This window comes from Ictalurus furcatus, chromosome 9, assembly GCF_023375685.1.
Source record: "Ictalurus furcatus strain D&B chromosome 9, Billie_1.0, whole genome shotgun sequence".
In the NCBI taxonomy this organism is placed as follows: Eukaryota; Metazoa; Chordata; class Actinopteri; order Siluriformes; family Ictaluridae; genus Ictalurus; species Ictalurus furcatus.
This window is the reverse complement of record NC_071263.1, coordinates 572,442-590,865: the sequence shown is the minus strand read 5'-3', so window position 1 is coordinate 590,865 and position 18,424 is coordinate 572,442. Positions and strand designations below refer to the sequence as shown.

The 18,424-nt window shown below is 44.0% G+C and overlaps 1 protein-coding gene across 1 annotated transcript in view; it reads left to right on the top strand.

Moving 5' to 3' along the window:
• Positions 1-18,424, top strand: part of nid2a (nidogen 2a (osteonidogen)) — a 39,240-nt gene that overhangs the window by 12,398 nt on the left and 8,418 nt on the right. The window contains exons 9-16 of the mRNA XM_053632821.1: positions 4,441-4,587; positions 7,054-7,182; positions 9,134-9,259; positions 9,464-9,697; positions 10,776-10,991; positions 14,970-15,197; positions 15,536-15,763; positions 17,598-17,825. Of these exons, the coding sequence (XP_053488796.1) occupies positions 4,441-4,587; positions 7,054-7,182; positions 9,134-9,259; positions 9,464-9,697; positions 10,776-10,991; positions 14,970-15,197; positions 15,536-15,763; positions 17,598-17,825 (1,536 nt within the window). The remainder of the gene's footprint in view (positions 1-4,440; positions 4,588-7,053; positions 7,183-9,133; positions 9,260-9,463; positions 9,698-10,775; positions 10,992-14,969; positions 15,198-15,535; positions 15,764-17,597; positions 17,826-18,424) is intronic.

Sequence of the window (18,424 nt, the reverse complement as noted above, 5' to 3'; positions counted from 1 at the left end):
CAGTTTCCTCTGAGTTGTGTACCTCCCAAAAACTACGCTAAATTGCCCCTAGTGTTTGGCTTGTGTGTGTGTGTGTGTGTGTGTGTGTGTGTGTGTGCGCCCATGGCATTCCATACAATGTGTGTTCCTGCCTCACTCCCAGTGTTCCCTGACTGTGGAACCAGTATGGTGAATGACCGAGCTATCCAAGTCTTTATTTTATGGTTTATATATATATATATGTGTATGTGTATGTGTATACATGTATATATGGTTAAAACCTTTCATTTGACCACTTTTAACTTTTGAATTCTGTTGGTTTCTTACTTTTCTCAAGATTTTTTGCTCATCGCTTCAATAAAATTTTGAGCAGAACTGAGCACGAAGCTCGTCTAAATAGTCCATTGTAATATTCGAGCCGGACTCCTTTCCTCTGTCCTTTAGCATGCCCTCATATCTGAACTGGTTCCTTTATTAACTCGCTGACAGACGCAGAAGGGAGGAATCCGCCCCTCTCGCATGCACGGGGGAGCTGGCGTGAGTTTCTCACGGCCAGGGTTCACTGCACCGATCCACCTGATGTAGCCGGAGAACTCCCGACACAGTGCCGGGAGTCGGGGTTCTGTATGCAGGGTTTTAATAGCTCTAAGCATGTGGTGTGAGCTCGCTATCTCTGCAATCCGCCTCTCGTGATAAATCAACCCTAGCGTGAAATCTCATGTCCTTATAAGGCTGTAACATTGTTCAGTGGAATGGTCTTATAAGACATCTCAGACTCTGTTTACGGCAAATCGTGGTTGTTTTTTATTTGTGCCGTGTGTGAAGACCCCGAGGGTCAGATGTCAGGAGGTGTGACATCATGCGTTCCCATTTGAAGAAAGTCCTGTTTAGGGTGATTCTTATTGGTCAGAAGTAGTTGATTATTTCTCTCTCTCTCTCTCTCTCTCTCTATATGTCTGCATGTATGCATACAGTATATAACAGGCACTAACTTGTTTGCAGATGTTACACAACATTAAATATATATTAGGACTTTAATGGCCATGTAGTGTGTGTGTAAGGATTAAGGTCAAGTGAAGACAGATGTTGAACCTCTTGTGTAACTTCTTACATACTTAATCAGATGATTAGAGCGATGGATTCTAGCAGGTGGCGATGTTGCATTGCAGTTATTTGGCACAAATAGATGTCCAAAAGGATTTTCCTTGCACATTCTTTAGATAACATGATGAGGCCAGCACTGTGTTGCACCGGGTTGCTCGCAGAAAGCATTGGTGGGATTTTGTTGGAGAGGAAGAGCCCCTCCAGCTGCTGAGAGATGCTCACACTTGATTGCCAGAGATTTGAGAGTGTTGTTATTATGCTGCCAGCTCGGAAACCGTATCCCTCATTGACAGATTTAGAGACTTGGAGGAATAATTGTGCAGTGATATCATGGGAGTGGAGAAATACCCAGAGTCAGAGCCTCGCGTCCTTCATCGGCCTCGTTGTGGATCTGAAAATGCAGCTGACTCTGTCGGTCTTAATGAGGCCAGGCCGACACAATAATTACAGCAACAGCATGATGTATGACAGATATGAGTCATACACGAGTGTACAGTGGACACATGTTCGGTGTGCCTCATGCAGTACTCTTCAGACCCACATATCCGATCTCAGAGTCTTGCAGTGTGCGAACGCAGGGATTTTTGAGAAGAAGTGGCCACTATTGTTGGAGACATGTTGTGTAATTTCTTCCAAGAAGCTAGGACACCCAATGCTGCCAACTCTTTTCAGCAGAAAGTAGCTAATGCTTTCCCAAAATGTCTCTGGAAGTTGTGATTGATCATTTGGAACAACAGTGATTAGTGATTGGTCATGCTATTTAGTGATTGGTGTTTGGGAACAATGGTGATCAGTGATTGGTTGTTGGGAACAATGGTGATCAGTGATTGGTTGTTGGGAACAATGGTGATCAGTGATTGGTTGTTGTCAACAATGGTGATCAGTGATTGGTTGTTGGGAACAATGGTGATCAGTGATTGGTTGTTGTCAACAATGGTGATCAGTGATTGGTTGTTGTCAACAATGGTGATCAGTGATTGGTTGTTGGGAACAATGGTGATCAGTGATTGGTTTTTGGGAACAATGGTGATCAGTGATTGGTTGTTGGGAACAATGGTGATCAGTGATTGGTTGTTGGGAACAATGGTGATCAGTGATTGGTTGTTGGGAACAATGGTGATCAGTGATTGGTCATGCTATTTAGTGATTGGTGTTTGGGAACAATGGTGATCAGTGATTGGTTTTTGGAAACAATGGTGATCAGTGATTGGTTGTTGGGAACAATGGTGATCAGTGATTGGTTGTTGGGAACAGTGGTGATCAGTGATTGGTTGTTGGGAACAATGGTGATCAGTGATTGGTTTTTGGAAACAATTGTGATCAGTGATTGGTTGTTGGGAACAATGGTGATCAGTGATTGGTTGTTGGGAACAATGGTGATCAGTGATTGGTTGTTGGGAACAATGGTGATCAGTGATTGGTCATGCTATTTAGTGATTGGTGTTTGGGAACAATGGTGATCAGTGATTGGTTTTTGGAAACAATGGTGATCAGTGATTGGTTGTTGGGAACAATGGTGATCAGTGATTGGTTGTTGGGAACAATGGTGATCAGTGATTGGTTTTTGGAAACAATGGTGATCAGTGATTGGTTTTTGGAAACAATGGTGATCAGTGATTGGTTGTTGGGAACAATGGTGATCAGTGATTGGTTGTTGGGAACAATGGTGATCAGTGATTGGTTGTTGGAAACAATGGTGATCAGTGATTGGTTGTTGGGAACAATGGTGATTAGTGATTGGTTGTTGGGAACAGTGGTGATCAGTGATTGGTTGTTGGGAACAATGGTGATCAGTGATTGGTTGTTGGAAACAATGGTGATCAGTGATTGGTTGTTGGGAACAATGTGATCAGTGATTGGTTGTTGGGAACATGTTCTCATGTCAGGCTTTTTACACTGGTGGTAAATTGAAATAAAGCTAAACTGAAATAAAGTCACTAAAGGGCTCTAAACGGTTGTTTAATGGCTTCCTACATTACCCACAATGCTGTCTGATTATCTGCATGAATGGTGCCAGTGGGATTTAACCTTCATATCATCCACCTAAAGACAGTGATGCAGCAGCACTTCAATTCTTTAGTCTGTCCAGCTGTCTCACTTCTTCATCTGTACTGTCTGCTAAATCAGATCAACTTCCAAAGCTCCAGCATTTACACTAACACCGCCATCGTGTTCATCACCTCGTAGATCGCTAACTAGACGATCCGGGTCTCCGCACACAGCCGCTAACCTCTCGCAGGAATAATGAAAATACAGCACCAACCGACAAATGAGTACCAGAATCGCTAAACACGTCACACACATTGCAATTTAAACATGTGTCATTTGTTTCCTTGGAGTTTAATCCACTGGTCAGTATGTCGGTCGGTGGATAGTACTGTAGTGTATAGTCATTTGGAAGCTGGTAGTAACACGCAGTCCTAATGAATGTATCCTCATCAAACATGGGAACAGACTCCTCAGAGTAAAGCAATGTGTGTGAAAGGGTTTTTCCACCTGGTGTATTAGCGTCATTTATCCACCCGCAAAGCCCTAAGCTCTGTTTCGTCCCTTTAATGAAGAGAGTTTAAAAGACCAGAGGATACCCCTCCTCATTAGCAAATGCTCGTCCTCTAGTTTTTTTCTCTCTGCTTTTCTCCGTCCCCTGTGGAGTCGCTTTGAAAAGAGACTGTCTCAGTCTCGTACTTCAAACAAAAGTGTTCCTGTCTGGCTTTGATAATTGGCCAAATTGGTCCCTGGCCTCGGGTGAGGAAATCAAGCTGGTTTTAATGTCTGCCAGGGTTTCAGCCCACGACCCTGCGTCATTTCAGTCTCATCAGACAACTGCAACACAAGAGTCCTGTGGTCTTTAAGAAAGGTCCTCAGTTAGAGTATAGTCTTGCTTAGTGTTTATCTGTTAGCATCCTGCAGTAGATGCTGTTTGTGTGTGTGTGTGTGTGTGTGTGTGTGTGTGTTTTATAGATCGTTTTCAAGAGTTTCTGGGTCAAGTACTTTGACCCTCAGTGTTATTTACGGACGGGCCACCGCGAGAGTGTGAAGGAGCGACAAGTTCACACCATATACTACAACCGTTTACACACCATCTCTACACTAACGTCCTGCTCATGACTCCCAGCTTTTTGTGGCACGCATGTATGAATTTGTTAAAGATGCGTGCTGGGATTAGGTAAACAGGATATTCTATTCAATGATCCAGTGTAGCGATGGATCAGTGATGGACCCTTGCCATTTTAAAAGCAGGAAAAGCTATATTTAGTTGAGTCATTTCCTTTTTAAACACAATTTCCTTAGGCCAAAAAGGGGTTACTAATGAAAGCTGGATTAGAATTTTATTTCCGTCCCTTCCTGTCTGTGCAGCTTACATCCCGGACCCTGTGCAGGTGAACCCCTGCTACTCGGGAAGCCATGACTGTGACACCACAGCACAGTGTGTGCCAGGAGAAGGACAGCACTATGCCTGTGTGTGTGCTACCGGATACACCGGAGACGGACGCAACTGCTATGGTAAGAGAGGAGAAGGTTCTTCCATTCAACACAGCTCAGTTCAGTGCAGTATAGATTTATTGGTATTAATAGTCTGTCTGTCTATCCATCCATCCATCCATCTATCTGCGAGCTTCAAAGTGGGACAAAATGGACGCCTCCTTAAAAGCTTGTCTTTTCTTTGCTCTGTTTGAGCAAGAAAATGAGCTCTCATGAGCTAGCAACAAGTCAGCCAGCTAGCATTGATGATATGAATGATTAATGTTAACGTCCACGTACAACATTATAGATTTAACCATCTTATGCGCTGTACCCGTACCTGATTGATTGAAAAGAAATACTAATAATAAACTAGTAGGGAAATGTAAAGAAGTGGTAGATTATTTACTCTTAATGGCGTAAGCAGCCATTGTTTTGATGTGATGTCATGTACTAAACTTGGGATTGAGGACAAGTTTCAGAATAGGGATTCCAATTTGCATGGCACCTTCTTTGTTTTTTTTTCCTAGTCGGAGTTTGGGAGTTACAAGCGACGAGCTTCAGGGTTTCGTAATGGAGCGCAGCATAAATCCACGCCTGTGAGAACGCGCCAGAGTTTTGACATTCTGTTTACGCTGTGGAGTGCCTTTGGGACGCTTCCTTTCTCTATCCAGGCTCATCTTAAATCCTCTCTGGAGGACCAGATATGTCTTATATTAACATTGCAGACCATTTAGCAGATAGTTCATTACCAGTGCTGGGAAGGAGCAGCTCCAGAGTGTGTGTACTTTATTCACTAAGAGTCAGAGTTTTTTCAGTTCTATCAATGACAAGTAATCCGACGTTCAGCTAAAGTTCAACAATGAGTCTAAATAATTGCAAAACGGTGTACAGTATGGACTCCCGCTTTTGGTGACCATCAACTGCCGCGAGTTAACACACAAACGTTCGAAATGCACAAAGCGTTTTGGTATCCATGTTACTGGTATTTTTTAAAACGATGATCAAGCCATGAGAAACATTAGGTGGGAGAACTGATAGCGGGCACGTCGCACAATCTGTGGAAACGGTGGACGTGGAGGATAAGGATCGGGCGGATTACAGAAAGCCGTAGTAGCACGCAACAGCGCGTCACCTCTGTCTACCACACGAGAGGAGGACGGCGGTGTTATCTCCACAGCTGTCAGTAGGGGGTGAGTCGTGGGGGTCGTAACGAGCTTGTTTGAAGAGGAACGAAAACCGGGGCTTCACACGTCCCCTCTGAAAACACGTGTCATTATGTCCTAACACCGCTGTCTCATTTATCCGTCTCTCACCTTATGTCATCTGGTCCCTCTTTCACCGGGGATGTACAGCTGATATCCCCTAAAGCTGGATTTACACCGTGTGGTTACAGCGGCTTTTTAAGATTATTATCTGTCACGCTGTATGAGAGGATCCTCATAAAGCCTTGTCTGAATTCTACAACAGGCTGAGACATAACATACTGTATGTTCTTCACGTCAGATATGATGAAGCTCCTCTTACGATGGACTCGGGATTAAAGAAACGTACCATGTTTTGCTTACGTCATCCGCACAGTATGGAAAACGGGGTCGCATAAACAAACAAGAACTTAGTAAATAATAGTGCTAATGTTACGTCTAGAGAAAACGTGTTTTAAAAGAAGATGAGCTTGTCGTTCGTGGATCTCGACTCACAGTGCTAATGATAACGTTTCACAAAGATTGTAAAACAGATGTTTGTGTGTGTTTTTGTTGGTGGAAGCGTGTAATTTCACCACCTGCTACAACTTCAGGCTGGATTGAGTAGGTATCAGTCAGTGAGAGAGAGCGAGAAGATATATAACCGGGGGAAAAAAGAGTGTGAGAGCAGGAGGGGGTCTTCCACACGGGGTTATTAACAGTGATTAAAACCAGGCCTGCATGGTGAGCTCCAGCGTGTTCCCACACATTCCCACAGGGATGTGGTCCTCCTCTGGCCTCCTTCAGTTATCACACATGGCATGACTGCAGAACATGCTTTCTCTCCACTAGCAGATTGACAAGGCAGACCTACTTTTAACACATGCAGGACAGGATTCATTAAAGGTGTGCATGTGTAGAACACCTGCAGGAAAAATAAACAGTGGGGGTCTACACAGGATCGTGTCTTCCTCATGAGCAAAATTTTAGCTTGAGCTTCAGCTTAACGTGAACATGCAATTTAGTGCAGTTCCACCCTAAGGTGCAAAATACGCGGCGTCGACGTTAACTGTTTCATTTTGCGGCCATCGTGCGGTTTACTAAGCTTGAGCGTCCTTTTGTGTGCACAAATTTATACACCTTGAGAGCAGGTACTAAATTTGCGGAAAGCCACTTCCACCATTTCAAGACCAAACTAAACCGTTTAATTTCATTTGTTTATATTGTGTCTCAATGAATAAAGGTTTGATCGTATGTTTACATGATTATATGTTTTATTAGTTCAGAGAATGAATATCCAGTTCTCTCTATCTCTCTCTGTTAGATGTGGACGAGTGTGCTGAAGGTCTGAGCTCCTGTGGGAGTCACGCTCAGTGTGTGAATTTGCCTGGAAGTCACAGCTGCCGGTGCCAGAGCGGCTTTGAGTACGGCCATGACAGTCACACCTGTATAGGTAACCGTCCCCGCGTGCTGAGTTTCTCACACATGCGCGCACACTTCAATACAAACTGACCCCATAGACTTTTGATACCAGAAAATGTCAAGTGTGCTGTTTCCACTGGTCCTTTCTCTAGTACCAGATGTTCCAGTTGTATGGCTTTTCTATGGCTACTGGCTCCAGATTGGAGCCAATGGGAATTAATGGCTGGGTGCAGAATCTAGAAGTCATTTAAGGATAAATTGGCACCATTAAGGATAAATTAGCACCCTGCCAAATGAGTGCCAAGTGAATAAAAGTCTAAGGAGTTTGATCTTAGCCAGTATACACTAGCTGAAAAAACTAGGCGAAGCTAATGTACGCACGTTTGATGTTGGTGTGTGTTTTTGGTTTGTTAATGTGTTTTTTTGCCACCGTACTTCTCCAATGTTCGACATTACAATGAGCTAAACACACAACCTACTAATTATATTGCTTTTGCTGTCACTACGACTTCTTCCACTAGTGAAAAATCACCTAGAACTCGAACCCTGAGTTTCTTTGGTTCCAATTTCAGCCAGTTTTGGATTTTTTTTTTCTTCCTCTCTCTGAAAAGGCACAACCGACATACATTACATGTACAGTCCCGGTCCCAGCGTGCTCCAGGTGACTGGAAATAATCAGGCCTTGTCGTATGTAATCAAGGCCTTGTTTGCTTTCAAGGTTTCGAAACTCGTTCCAACATAATGTTTAGAAAGCAATGTTTTATGTTCCGTGTACGATCTGATTCTCAGCTATAAAGTAAAACCAGCTGCTTTTTCCTCTTCATCCATCTGGGTTATGACTGTATGGGTAATCAGTGCTGTGATATTACGAGTTGTCGGACTAACAGATATGTCAGAATTACACATGTGAAAGTCGGTGTGAGGTGTGTGTCCTCAGAAAGGCTTGGTGTGTTACAGATGTTCGGTGTTGATTCAGACACTGGACAAAAGCCCAAAGCAGAACAGCAGAGAAGGAAGGTCTGTAGGTGAAAGGGGCCGAGGTGTAGCTTGAGGCAAGGGGACCAGAAGGAGGGGGATGGGTACTTTTTGAAACAATGGTCTAATGTGCTGGGCAGGGGAACGCGTGTAGGAGATGAAAATATGTTAACTCTCGACAGGAAACGTTCCACAGGCAAAGACAACTCCTTTTGTGATTCTAACTTTCTTTCCTCCACTTCCTACATTACCCAGAATGCATTTCTATCGGCTGATAGTGGTGATAAGTGGGATTTAGCCCTCGTGTCATCTCTAACTAAAGCCGCCAATGCAGCAGTGCTTTAGTCCTGCTGTCCAGCTCTCTCGCTTCATCTGTACACTCTGATCAAACTCCGAAAGCTCCATCTTCCATGCTGATACCGCCATCGATTCCACTGCACTCGCCGTCTCGTAGATCATGAACTGGCTGTACCGGGTGTCTCCCGTAACTCAGCGCAGCTGTGTTGTATTGCATGCGTCTTCTATCTGCTGGCAAATACTGGTTATTCTCTCACGAATAATGCATTCCATACCGGGATATTCATCAAGAAATTCATTCTCGGCACAAGCGGTCAAAGACTCCTTTTTTTTTTAACCATTCCAAATTCCAGACATTTCTCCTGTCCTTTTTCTTCATTGTTGATTTTAGCCTTTCCTCACACTGGAGGTCTCATGGGGCTAATATTTAATCGGCGACATCTGAAGGTAGCGGCGTATTGTAGCAGAGAAATAGCAGAAAGTCTTACTCTCGGTATTTGTGGTAATGTTCACGCATGAGCTCTCCTGATACAGTAAATAATATTAGGACACATCCTAATCAATCACTTTGGTTTAAACTCTTGCTAGCATTTCCTGATTAATTCCCACTGTATTCCTATATAAAAGTGCGTGTGTGAAAGGAGCTATAGTCAGGTAAGTGAACGGTGTTATGGCTTGCGTACAAGGTGTGTTTTGTTCTCTGAATGCAGATGTTGATGAGTGCCGGAGGCATCCGTGCCACCCCCATGCTTCCTGCGCCAACACCGTGGGCTCCTTCCGCTGCCGATGCCAGCCTGGATTCCATGGCGATGGCTTCCAATGTCACCGACAGCACAGTCTGTGTTTAAACATCCATTACTTTTGAATTGTTATGGTTTTTAAACATGCCGACTATGATATCTATTCAGCACGCTCTTCCAGAATAATTACAGAAGCCATAACGGGCATTGTAAAGCTAGCTAGTCACTGGGAGTGTTCATAATGTTTCGTGGACATCTAGATCTGTCTCAGATCCGTGTCTTTCTTCTCCCTGTACTCAGTCGATGACGTGCGTCCTAAGACTCCGTGTGAGCAGCACAGAGACAGCGCACTGAGTGGAGTGGACCAGAGTGGCGTGGGAGCATTCGTGCCTCAGTGTGACGAGGAGGGTCGCTACAGGTCTCAGCAGTGCCATGGCTCTACAGGACACTGCTGGTGCGTGGACAGTAGGGGGCGGGAGAGAGCGGGAACCCGCACCCTACCTGGCACCCCACCTGTCGACTGTGACGCTCCAGGTAAGCATGCCAGATGCATGAAAGTTACTGCTGTATCCTTGGAACATGGTTTACCGCTGTCTTTGGGACATTAGAAATATATGAGCCATACTGGAATCTCTTTTATGCTAATATTTGCCTTATCCATTAAGGAAGTACATTTTTCTTTGTGAGAACCTTGGTCTGAAGAGCCAAGGAGTCAACCTTGAGGTACGCCACTGTATGTCATGGCACAAAAGGAACTAGTAGGAACAAGCTTCTTTTTTTAATGGAGACTGCAGAGCACTTCTGTAGGTCGCTCTGGATGTAAAAGCAAATGTAAATATATTATCTTTTTATATATATATATATATATATATATATATATATATAAATGTATCCTCAGATCAGTAGTATTCAGATATTCCTGGTTATATGACTCTCTAAACAAACCCACAAGTTGTTGCCTCTTTGATGAATCACCAGTGAGATAAGATTATCTGCCTCAGAGGGGAGGTAATTGCTCCATTTACTGTAACGTACTACAGCTACAACTTCCAGATGTTTAAACTCTGTAGGTCCTTTTTAAATGACGACGGGGGGGTTCGAAACAGTCGCTGACCTAATCTCCGCTCACGTAGCTGTCAGGATGTGACGAGATCCACCTCACTCGCTGAGCAGACAGAAATCGAGCCTCTCCCAACTGCGCGTCAACTTTTGGCGTTTGGTCTTCGGGACAGAAACGAGAGAATAAAATAGAATAAAGTTGTTTTATTCCAGCCCATTAGGATGTTCTCTGTCTGTCATCGTACTTTGGGGATGTCCATTGGGGACGTTTCTAATCTAATATCATTTCCTCTGTGTGTGCGGAGTCTGCATGCTCTCCTCGTGCTTCGGGGGATTTCCCCGGGTACTCCGGTTTCCTCCCCCAGTCCAAAGACATGCATGGTAGGCTGATCGCGTTTCCAAATTGTCCGTAGTGTGTGAATGAGTACGTGCGCACAGTCGTGCCCTGCAGTTGGTTGGCACCCCGTTCAGGGTGTGCCCCGAGTCCTCTGGGATAGTGGTACAGAAAATGGATGGATGGATCATTTACTCTTTACTCTTTCTCTTCATTCAGACCGTCCTAAGACTCAGTGTGAGCATCATAGAGACAGTGTGCGGGATGGAGCAGTGGTGGGAGCGTTCATCCCTCAGTGCGACGAAGAGGGTCACTACAGGCCTCTACAGTGCCACGGTTCTACAGGACACTGCTGGTGTGTGGACAGTAGGGGGCAGGAGAGAGTGGGCACCCGTACCCCGACTGGTACCCCACCTACCAACTGTGATGCTCCAGGTAAACACATCATTTTTTGTATTTGTCTCTTCTCTGGTTTGAGTAATTACATTTATTACATGGCATTTGGCAGACGCTCCTCTCCAGAGTGACTTACGTTTATCTCATTTATACAACTGAGCATTTTTTGAGGGTTAAGGGCCTCGCTCAAGGGCCCAGCAGTGGAAGCTTTGCAGTGCTGGTATTTGAACTGCTGATACGACCTTCTGATCAGTAGTCCGATGTCTTAACCACTGAGCTACCACAGCCCAAATGCCGCTAGGTGGTGGAGGCATTATGTTTCCGGGTTGTGCACTCCATCCATCCATCCATCCATCCATCCATCCATCCATCCATCTGCCAGTCAGTCCATGATAACATATTAGCACAAGCATGTTAATGTAAACTGTCTTAGCCATGCTGTGACCAGTCCGAATCAAGAATTTGACAGTGCTATGGTTCAAAAAGTGCCATCCAAGTCACTATTATGTTTCACTTCCTGTCGAACTGGTAGCACCCGAGATCATCCCCGTCTTAAAGTCGGTCTTTAGCTCTTGTTCAACGCTCAGCAGTATTCCGTGGGGCAGTCTTGACAGCCTGTCCTACGCTCCTTTCCTAATTAGCTTCTTGAGTAATTGCTTTCATACAACATGGATCTGATGAAGAAGCTTCAGCCCCATGCTCTATTTGAGGAGATTATACGGTAGCAAGCGAAGACACTTAGTAACGTGGTCAGACTTGGCGTGTCACTGTGTACTTTTCTCACCGCATTCCGAAATCCCTTCTTATTTTAGCCGTCCACGTTCACGACCGCACACAAAAAAAAGAAGGATCCCAAATATTTTATGCAAACGATGTCCATGCTTTTGGAGCTGCAACTAACTACGATCATCTGTAACTTTGATTAATAGTTAAAACAGAGCACAAATCTGTCTTCAGCATCGATTTACGTTCATGTTTTTTAGCGTGTCCTTCACAACAAGAACAGTATCTGTGCTATAAATCCTGAACGCCTGCGTAGCTTTCCAACAGAAGATGTCTTCGGACTTTCACAAATGCCCCCATTATTTTAACTGTTCTGCCATTCTTTCTAATCCATTTGCATTATAATTGAACAATAAAAAAAGGCTTTAAAAAATAATCATTGGTGCAAGCTTCTAAATAAAAAAAAATTATCTGTTAATTTTCAATGAAATGAGAAGCTGTAAAGCTGGAAGTTTCTCAAACGGAGGAATTAGCTGTCTTGTGTAGTTTTCCAAATGGGACCGTGGTGCATGGTGCTGTTTAAAATAACAAAATGTCATACAGCACAGCGAAACAGTACCTGTACTCTTTAGTACCTGTACTATTTAGTCATTCCAATAGAAGTGAAATACTAAGAAGGAGCCCTACCAGGAACCTTCGGAGCCCCACTAGGAACCCTACAGCGTATAACAACAATGTGCAAAACATTCAGTCAGACCTTGAGTTGCTATCTTCACCATGGAGACGCAGCTCTAAGCGTAGTAGCGTAAACGCTGTGATAGAAGTTAATTCCTGAAGTGCACGAGACTCCTATCAGGTGTCTTACAACGTCTCGCCACTGTTCGCTTACATACCACGTACAAAGGACGTTAAAACTTTAGGGCATCAGAACAGAACTCAAATCTACGCCAGAGATATTCTTTGCTTGAACGATGTGTGAACAAAACTTACTTTGAGTTTGAAGGATACATCTCTTATAGAGAGAACCCATGGGTCAACCATTTCGATTGGAAGACGTGGAAAAGAAAACCCCTCACCTTTGAGTGAACGTATAGAGCCAGTGGATAAGATTTACAGGTTTAAAGTCCTTTCATAGAACTGTTCCAAGGGAAGCTACGTGAAGTTCACTCTGGAAGATGTATAGGACAACGATATGGTGTTTTCTTCAATAAAATGTTCAATAAACTCTTTAGAAAAGGCTTCACCATGTCGACAATTCTATGTTTTGTTCGTTAAATGACACTCCTTTTTAAACTCCCGATTATTATAAGCCTTGAATAATAAATAGCCACATGAATGCGTTGTTACTATAGAAACGATAATGAGAATTCTCTAAACGCTTTGTCATAGAAAGTGTCCCAATAGGAGGCATGCGAGCTTCTTAGATAAACTTTGTCAAAATAGCACCAAAGTCAAGCAAGAGCACCAGGAAAAGAATTTAAAAAAAAAAAAAAGATCAGTGTTGTCCCCTATGTGTCTTAGAAACCCTGGGGGATTCTCAATAAACATCACATTCCTGTGTGTTTTCAGACCCAGTAGCACGCTATGGAAAAAGATGCTATATCCAGAAGACCATGCACCAAAAGACAAATGAAACACCATCATATACGCAGTCCATACACATGACAACTCATGAGAGTGTGATCGCCGTATTGATTAGTGAGACCAGTTGCTTCATGGGCTGAATAGAAAGTTGGATTCCGTATATCACGTCTCTGCAGTCTGTCTCCTTCTAAAGGATTACAGAGAGACAAGGGCAAGACATACATTCTATATTATGCTAGCTCCTCACATCTGCAGGACCTCCATATGTCTCTTCTTTGTAGGTCTTTTTCCAGCCTTTGAAAGGCTGAACGTGGAGGGAGAACAGGCCAGATGTTACAGAGGGTGGAATTAATCCATATGTTAGACTCGCATTACTGTCACACTGTGATGACACACACTCATCCCACTCAGAGAAGCACAGATCTTCCCACAACATGGAAGGTTTGGAGACGAATCAGAATGCTTGTCTACTTTTTCTGCTTTCTGGGTTTTAGTTGTTTCAGAGGCACACATGCCCGGGCTGGTGAGCATCATTAGAGTAAACTGCATTCTGGAGCAAAGGCTGGATTTTAGTGAGGTATTAGTGAGGTGCTGTAGAGCCTATCTCTCAATATGGTGCTTGAATTTTGGGAAGTCCGTCACTGATCCTTGCACTCCCGATAGAGCATCGCCGTCTCTGCGATAGTTTTCCTGACCAGTTTTAGACTTAATGTTATTATTTCCTTTTCCAAAAGCTGCAGCCAAACCTCATAACTAACCTACCAACTCTGTTTAAAGATGATAATGCAGGAATGTTTACTGTGTATTAGCTATATGGACACACTGGCCGGGCAGGTACTAAGGATGAGTGAATAAACATCCTTCATATGTGAGTACTTGTTTACACCTACATGGAAGTAAAAACCTCCCGCTCACAAGAATTTTTTAGTTGCATTCCATGGGATCCCAGTCCCGTGCACACTTCGAATCTTAAGCAAATGCCATATTCATTTTGTTAGCAAGCTTTTGAGCAAAAAAAACAAAACAACAACAAAAAAAAAACGTGAATAGTGCCCCAGCTATTCAAGACTGACCAAAAAAATATTTGTGAATTGTTTTGGAAGTGAACACTAAAATGTGGATTGATTACACTTCAAGGGCGCTAGCTACTGAATAGCACAGGGGAATCCTAAATGCTAAATCCTAAATCTGTTGACAAATGTCCAACCAGGGAAAAATTGGAGTATTGGCCAAAGACCGCAAATTATTTGCACTGTTTTTGTAAGATTCTAACCGTTAAAATGACACAACATCAAACCTCATCTTGTAGATTTGTATTGGGGATATGGGGCTCTGGCCATTCAAGTAGATCAGAGGCTAGTCCTAAAAATAACAGCCCGGGATTGTTGCCAAGAGTCACAGAGGAGACCAACTTTAGGTGAAATCATAAGGCCATATTTAATGTTCTAAATATATCAATCTGAATAATTCCACATGCTTGGCTCTCTCGACTGCAGGCTGTGATTAGATCCACCTCATATATAAACATGAACTACACCATGGTGGATTCTCCAGGATCCTGCGTTAATATACATCAAAAACAGCTTTCATGTCTTGGGTGTCTTTCCTTCAGTGGTGCTTTGTCAGATAAAGATGATGGGAAAACCTATATTAATATTGGCATTTTTAAATTAATATGAACATCTTTCGTTCATGCCGCTGTTCACGCAGAGCGTCCTAAGACTGAATGTGAGCAGCAAAGACACAACGCTCAGCATGGAGCAGATGGTGTGCCTGTGCTGGGAGCCTTCATCCCTGAGTGTGACGAGGAGGGTCGCTACAGGTCTCAACAGTGCCATGGTTCGACAGGACATTGCTGGTGCGTGGACAGTAGGGGGCAGGAAAGAGCAGGCACCCGCACCGCACCTGGTACCCCACCTGCCGACTGTGACGCTCCAGGTAAACACCGATAAACCAGTTCATCCATTATTTCATACCACTTATCCTACACAGGGTCTCGGGGAGCCTGGAGCCCATCACAGGGGACTCTGGGTACAAGGCAGGGGACGCCCTGGACGGGGGGCCAACCCGTCGCAGGGCGCAATCACATGCACATGCACACACCCATTCATACACTTTGGACATGCCAATTAGCCTACCATGCATGCTCCCTGGGATAGGCTCCAGGTTCCCCGCGACCCTGAAGGATAAGCGGTCTAGAAAATGGACGGATGGATATTTAAATGATCATCCTGAGATCTTCACACTTCTGCTGTCTTGGTCCACGATTCATTTAGAACGCCCTAAGACTCAGTGTGAGCGGCACAGAGACAACATTCAGAACAGACCTGGTGGTTTACAGCCGGTGGGAGGGTTCACCCCTGAGTGTGACGAGAAGGGTCGCTACAGGTCTCTACAGTGCCATGGCTCGACAGGATACTGCTGGTGTGTGGACAGTAGGGGGCAGGAAAGAGCAGGCACCCGCACCGCACCTGGTACCCCACATGCCAACTGTGATGCTCTAGGTAAAGGCTAGTACTTGCAGGTGATTCTTCTCAGGGACCACTAATCTATAAATCTTTTTCAGGTTTTTATCCGAATTAATCTGACTTCCATCTACCAGATCGTAGTTCACTGTAAATCTTGGAGCTTGAGAGCCAGTGGGTGATGTATAGACAGGGGGTATATTAAAAGGAAAACCTGAATACATGTGTGGAACATAACATAACGACTGCAGATGTTTCATGACAGGTGTATTGCATTATACAGTTATAACAAATAACGTCCTAGCATGTGGCATGTATAAAATTGCTAAGCATGCCCAGTTGACCTCGATATTGGATCAAGATGACAAGAGGAAACGCTCTAAGTGACTTAGAAAGAGGGTTCATTATTGGACCCAGATGGTAGAGGGACTGGCTTTGTTTCAGTAGAAACAATGGATAAAGTGATATCTGCGTTCAGATCTATGGGAAGTACAGTAAACCGGGTTGAAAACTGTTGTCAGAAGGGCAATGACTGTGATGCTCGCGCATTAGTATGATCCGTAAAGAAAAACAGAAGAGCAGCTGTTCTTGAGGTGACTGAAAATGTCAATGCGAGACATGACCAGACTGTCAGGAAGTAACTACTGCAAATCAGTACAGAGTTCTGACTGATCACTTTTACACTTCCACATCCTGATGGGAGTGGTGTTTACCTTGCTGACAAACCTCCCTGCAGTTTGTTTCAGAAACTTGTAGTAGTTTTCCATTAGTCTTCATTTGGTGGTCCAACACCGTTCTAAGGAACTTTGTTGGTTTTCCCTTTAATGAGTCACCTGTATGTGTGTTCTTGGTGTACCAAGATTGAATTCTTCTATATCTTGCTGAAAGGTTCTATATCAGCAAAGGTCACCGGAGGGTGGAAAAGTTAGGGCCTCCAACACAAGGGGCAACTGCCAGTATCCTCTTTCAGGTTGTGTGTAGATATGTAGCAGAACCTTTCTAGTAGCGATATAATGTCCTTCAGCCAGGCGATGAAAAGTCATCTGGAAGTCATTGCAGAAGCAGACACTTCCATTGAGCTATGGCACGATTGTGTTAGGTCTTGACTTACAACCCCAATTCCAAAAACGTTGGGACGCTGTGTAAAACGTCAATGTCGATAAAAACAGAATGCAATGACGTGCAAATCTCACAAACCCACATGTTATTCCGTGGTACGTTTCCTCAGTTTAAACATTTGATATGTTTTCTGTGTTCTGTTGTGAATAACGTACGGGTTTATGAGATTTGCAAATCATTGCGTTCTGCTTTTATTTACGTTTTACACAGCGTCCCAGCTTTTTTGGAATTCGGGTTGTACCTTACTTTCACCTCGCCTTGGCCAAACTGCAGGGTCTCTGTTGGATAATCAGTCCGGACAGGATTTTTATATGATGTTGTATGACTGTTTTTTTTTTTTTTGCTTTAGCCAGCATGAAAACATCTGCGTAGTGATCATCTATGGAACCTCTTGTGGGTCAGCCTAGTCTGTTACAGAGCCCTGGTGAGCCGTGTTGTTCTGTGGAGAAGCACTAGTAGAATCAAGGTGGTTTACTCTCTGTCTTTCTCTCTCATTTTATAGCTTATCCTGAATGCCTGAAGACGGAGAATTCAAACTCAGAGCAGACAAATTCTCTTGTTCTTGCGATGTGTGTTTTACTTATCGCTGCCCTTAGGTCAAATCTAACGAATGGCCTCTGATGTAAACAGCAACCGCTTTTGGTCGGACATTGACCTCCGAGCAGTAAACCCCGTTAACAAATCAAAGTAATGACGCCTGAATTGAATGTCCTCACTTCTCTCCTCCCTCTCTGTCATGCCACGGTCCATGCAGAACGTCCCAAGACTCAGTGTGAGCAGCACAGGGACCGCTTACAGGAAAGAGCAGACGGATTGCCCTTGGTAGGAGTTTTCACCCCTGAGTGTGACGAGGAGGGTCGCTACAGGTCTCTACAGTGCCATGGCTCGACAGGATACTGCTGGTGTGTGGACAGTAGGGGGCAGGAAAGAGCAGGCACCCGCACCGCACCTGGTACCCCACATGCCAACTGTGATGCTCCAGGTAAACACTAGTACTTGTATAAAATTGCTAAGCATGCCCAGTTGACCTCGATATTGGATCAAGATGGCAAGAGGAAAAGCTCTAAGTGACTTAGAAAGAGGGTTCATTATTGGACCCAGATGGTAGAGGGACTGGCTTTGTTTCAGTAGAAACAATGGATAAAGTGATATCCGCATAAAAACATCTGTGTAGTGATCATGTATGGAACCTCTTGTGGGTCAGATTAGAATTAGGGCAGAGAAAGCAGGTACATTCTCCATCAGCTTTTTTAAGAAGCTTATTGTAAGAGCACGTCTGCAATGCTCTTTAGCGTGTGTGGCACTTTTGCTAGAAGTCCTGCACAATCTTGCCAGCTGTCTGTAGTTGGAGTTATTAGCCTCTCATCTTAGGATCAGTATCCTTCTTCAAATCTGCTATGAGTCTTGGACTGGTCGCTGGATGGTGAGCGTAGGCTGTACAAGCATTGTGGCAATGTTGGAATTCATAACAGGAATCTGTTCCAGCTGTTCCTCAAATCCTGGAAAGTTTCTGTCTACTAGCAGAGTGACTGAGAGACCTTTAATTAAATGAGTAAGGAAAGCTTCCAATTTGTTCTTCAA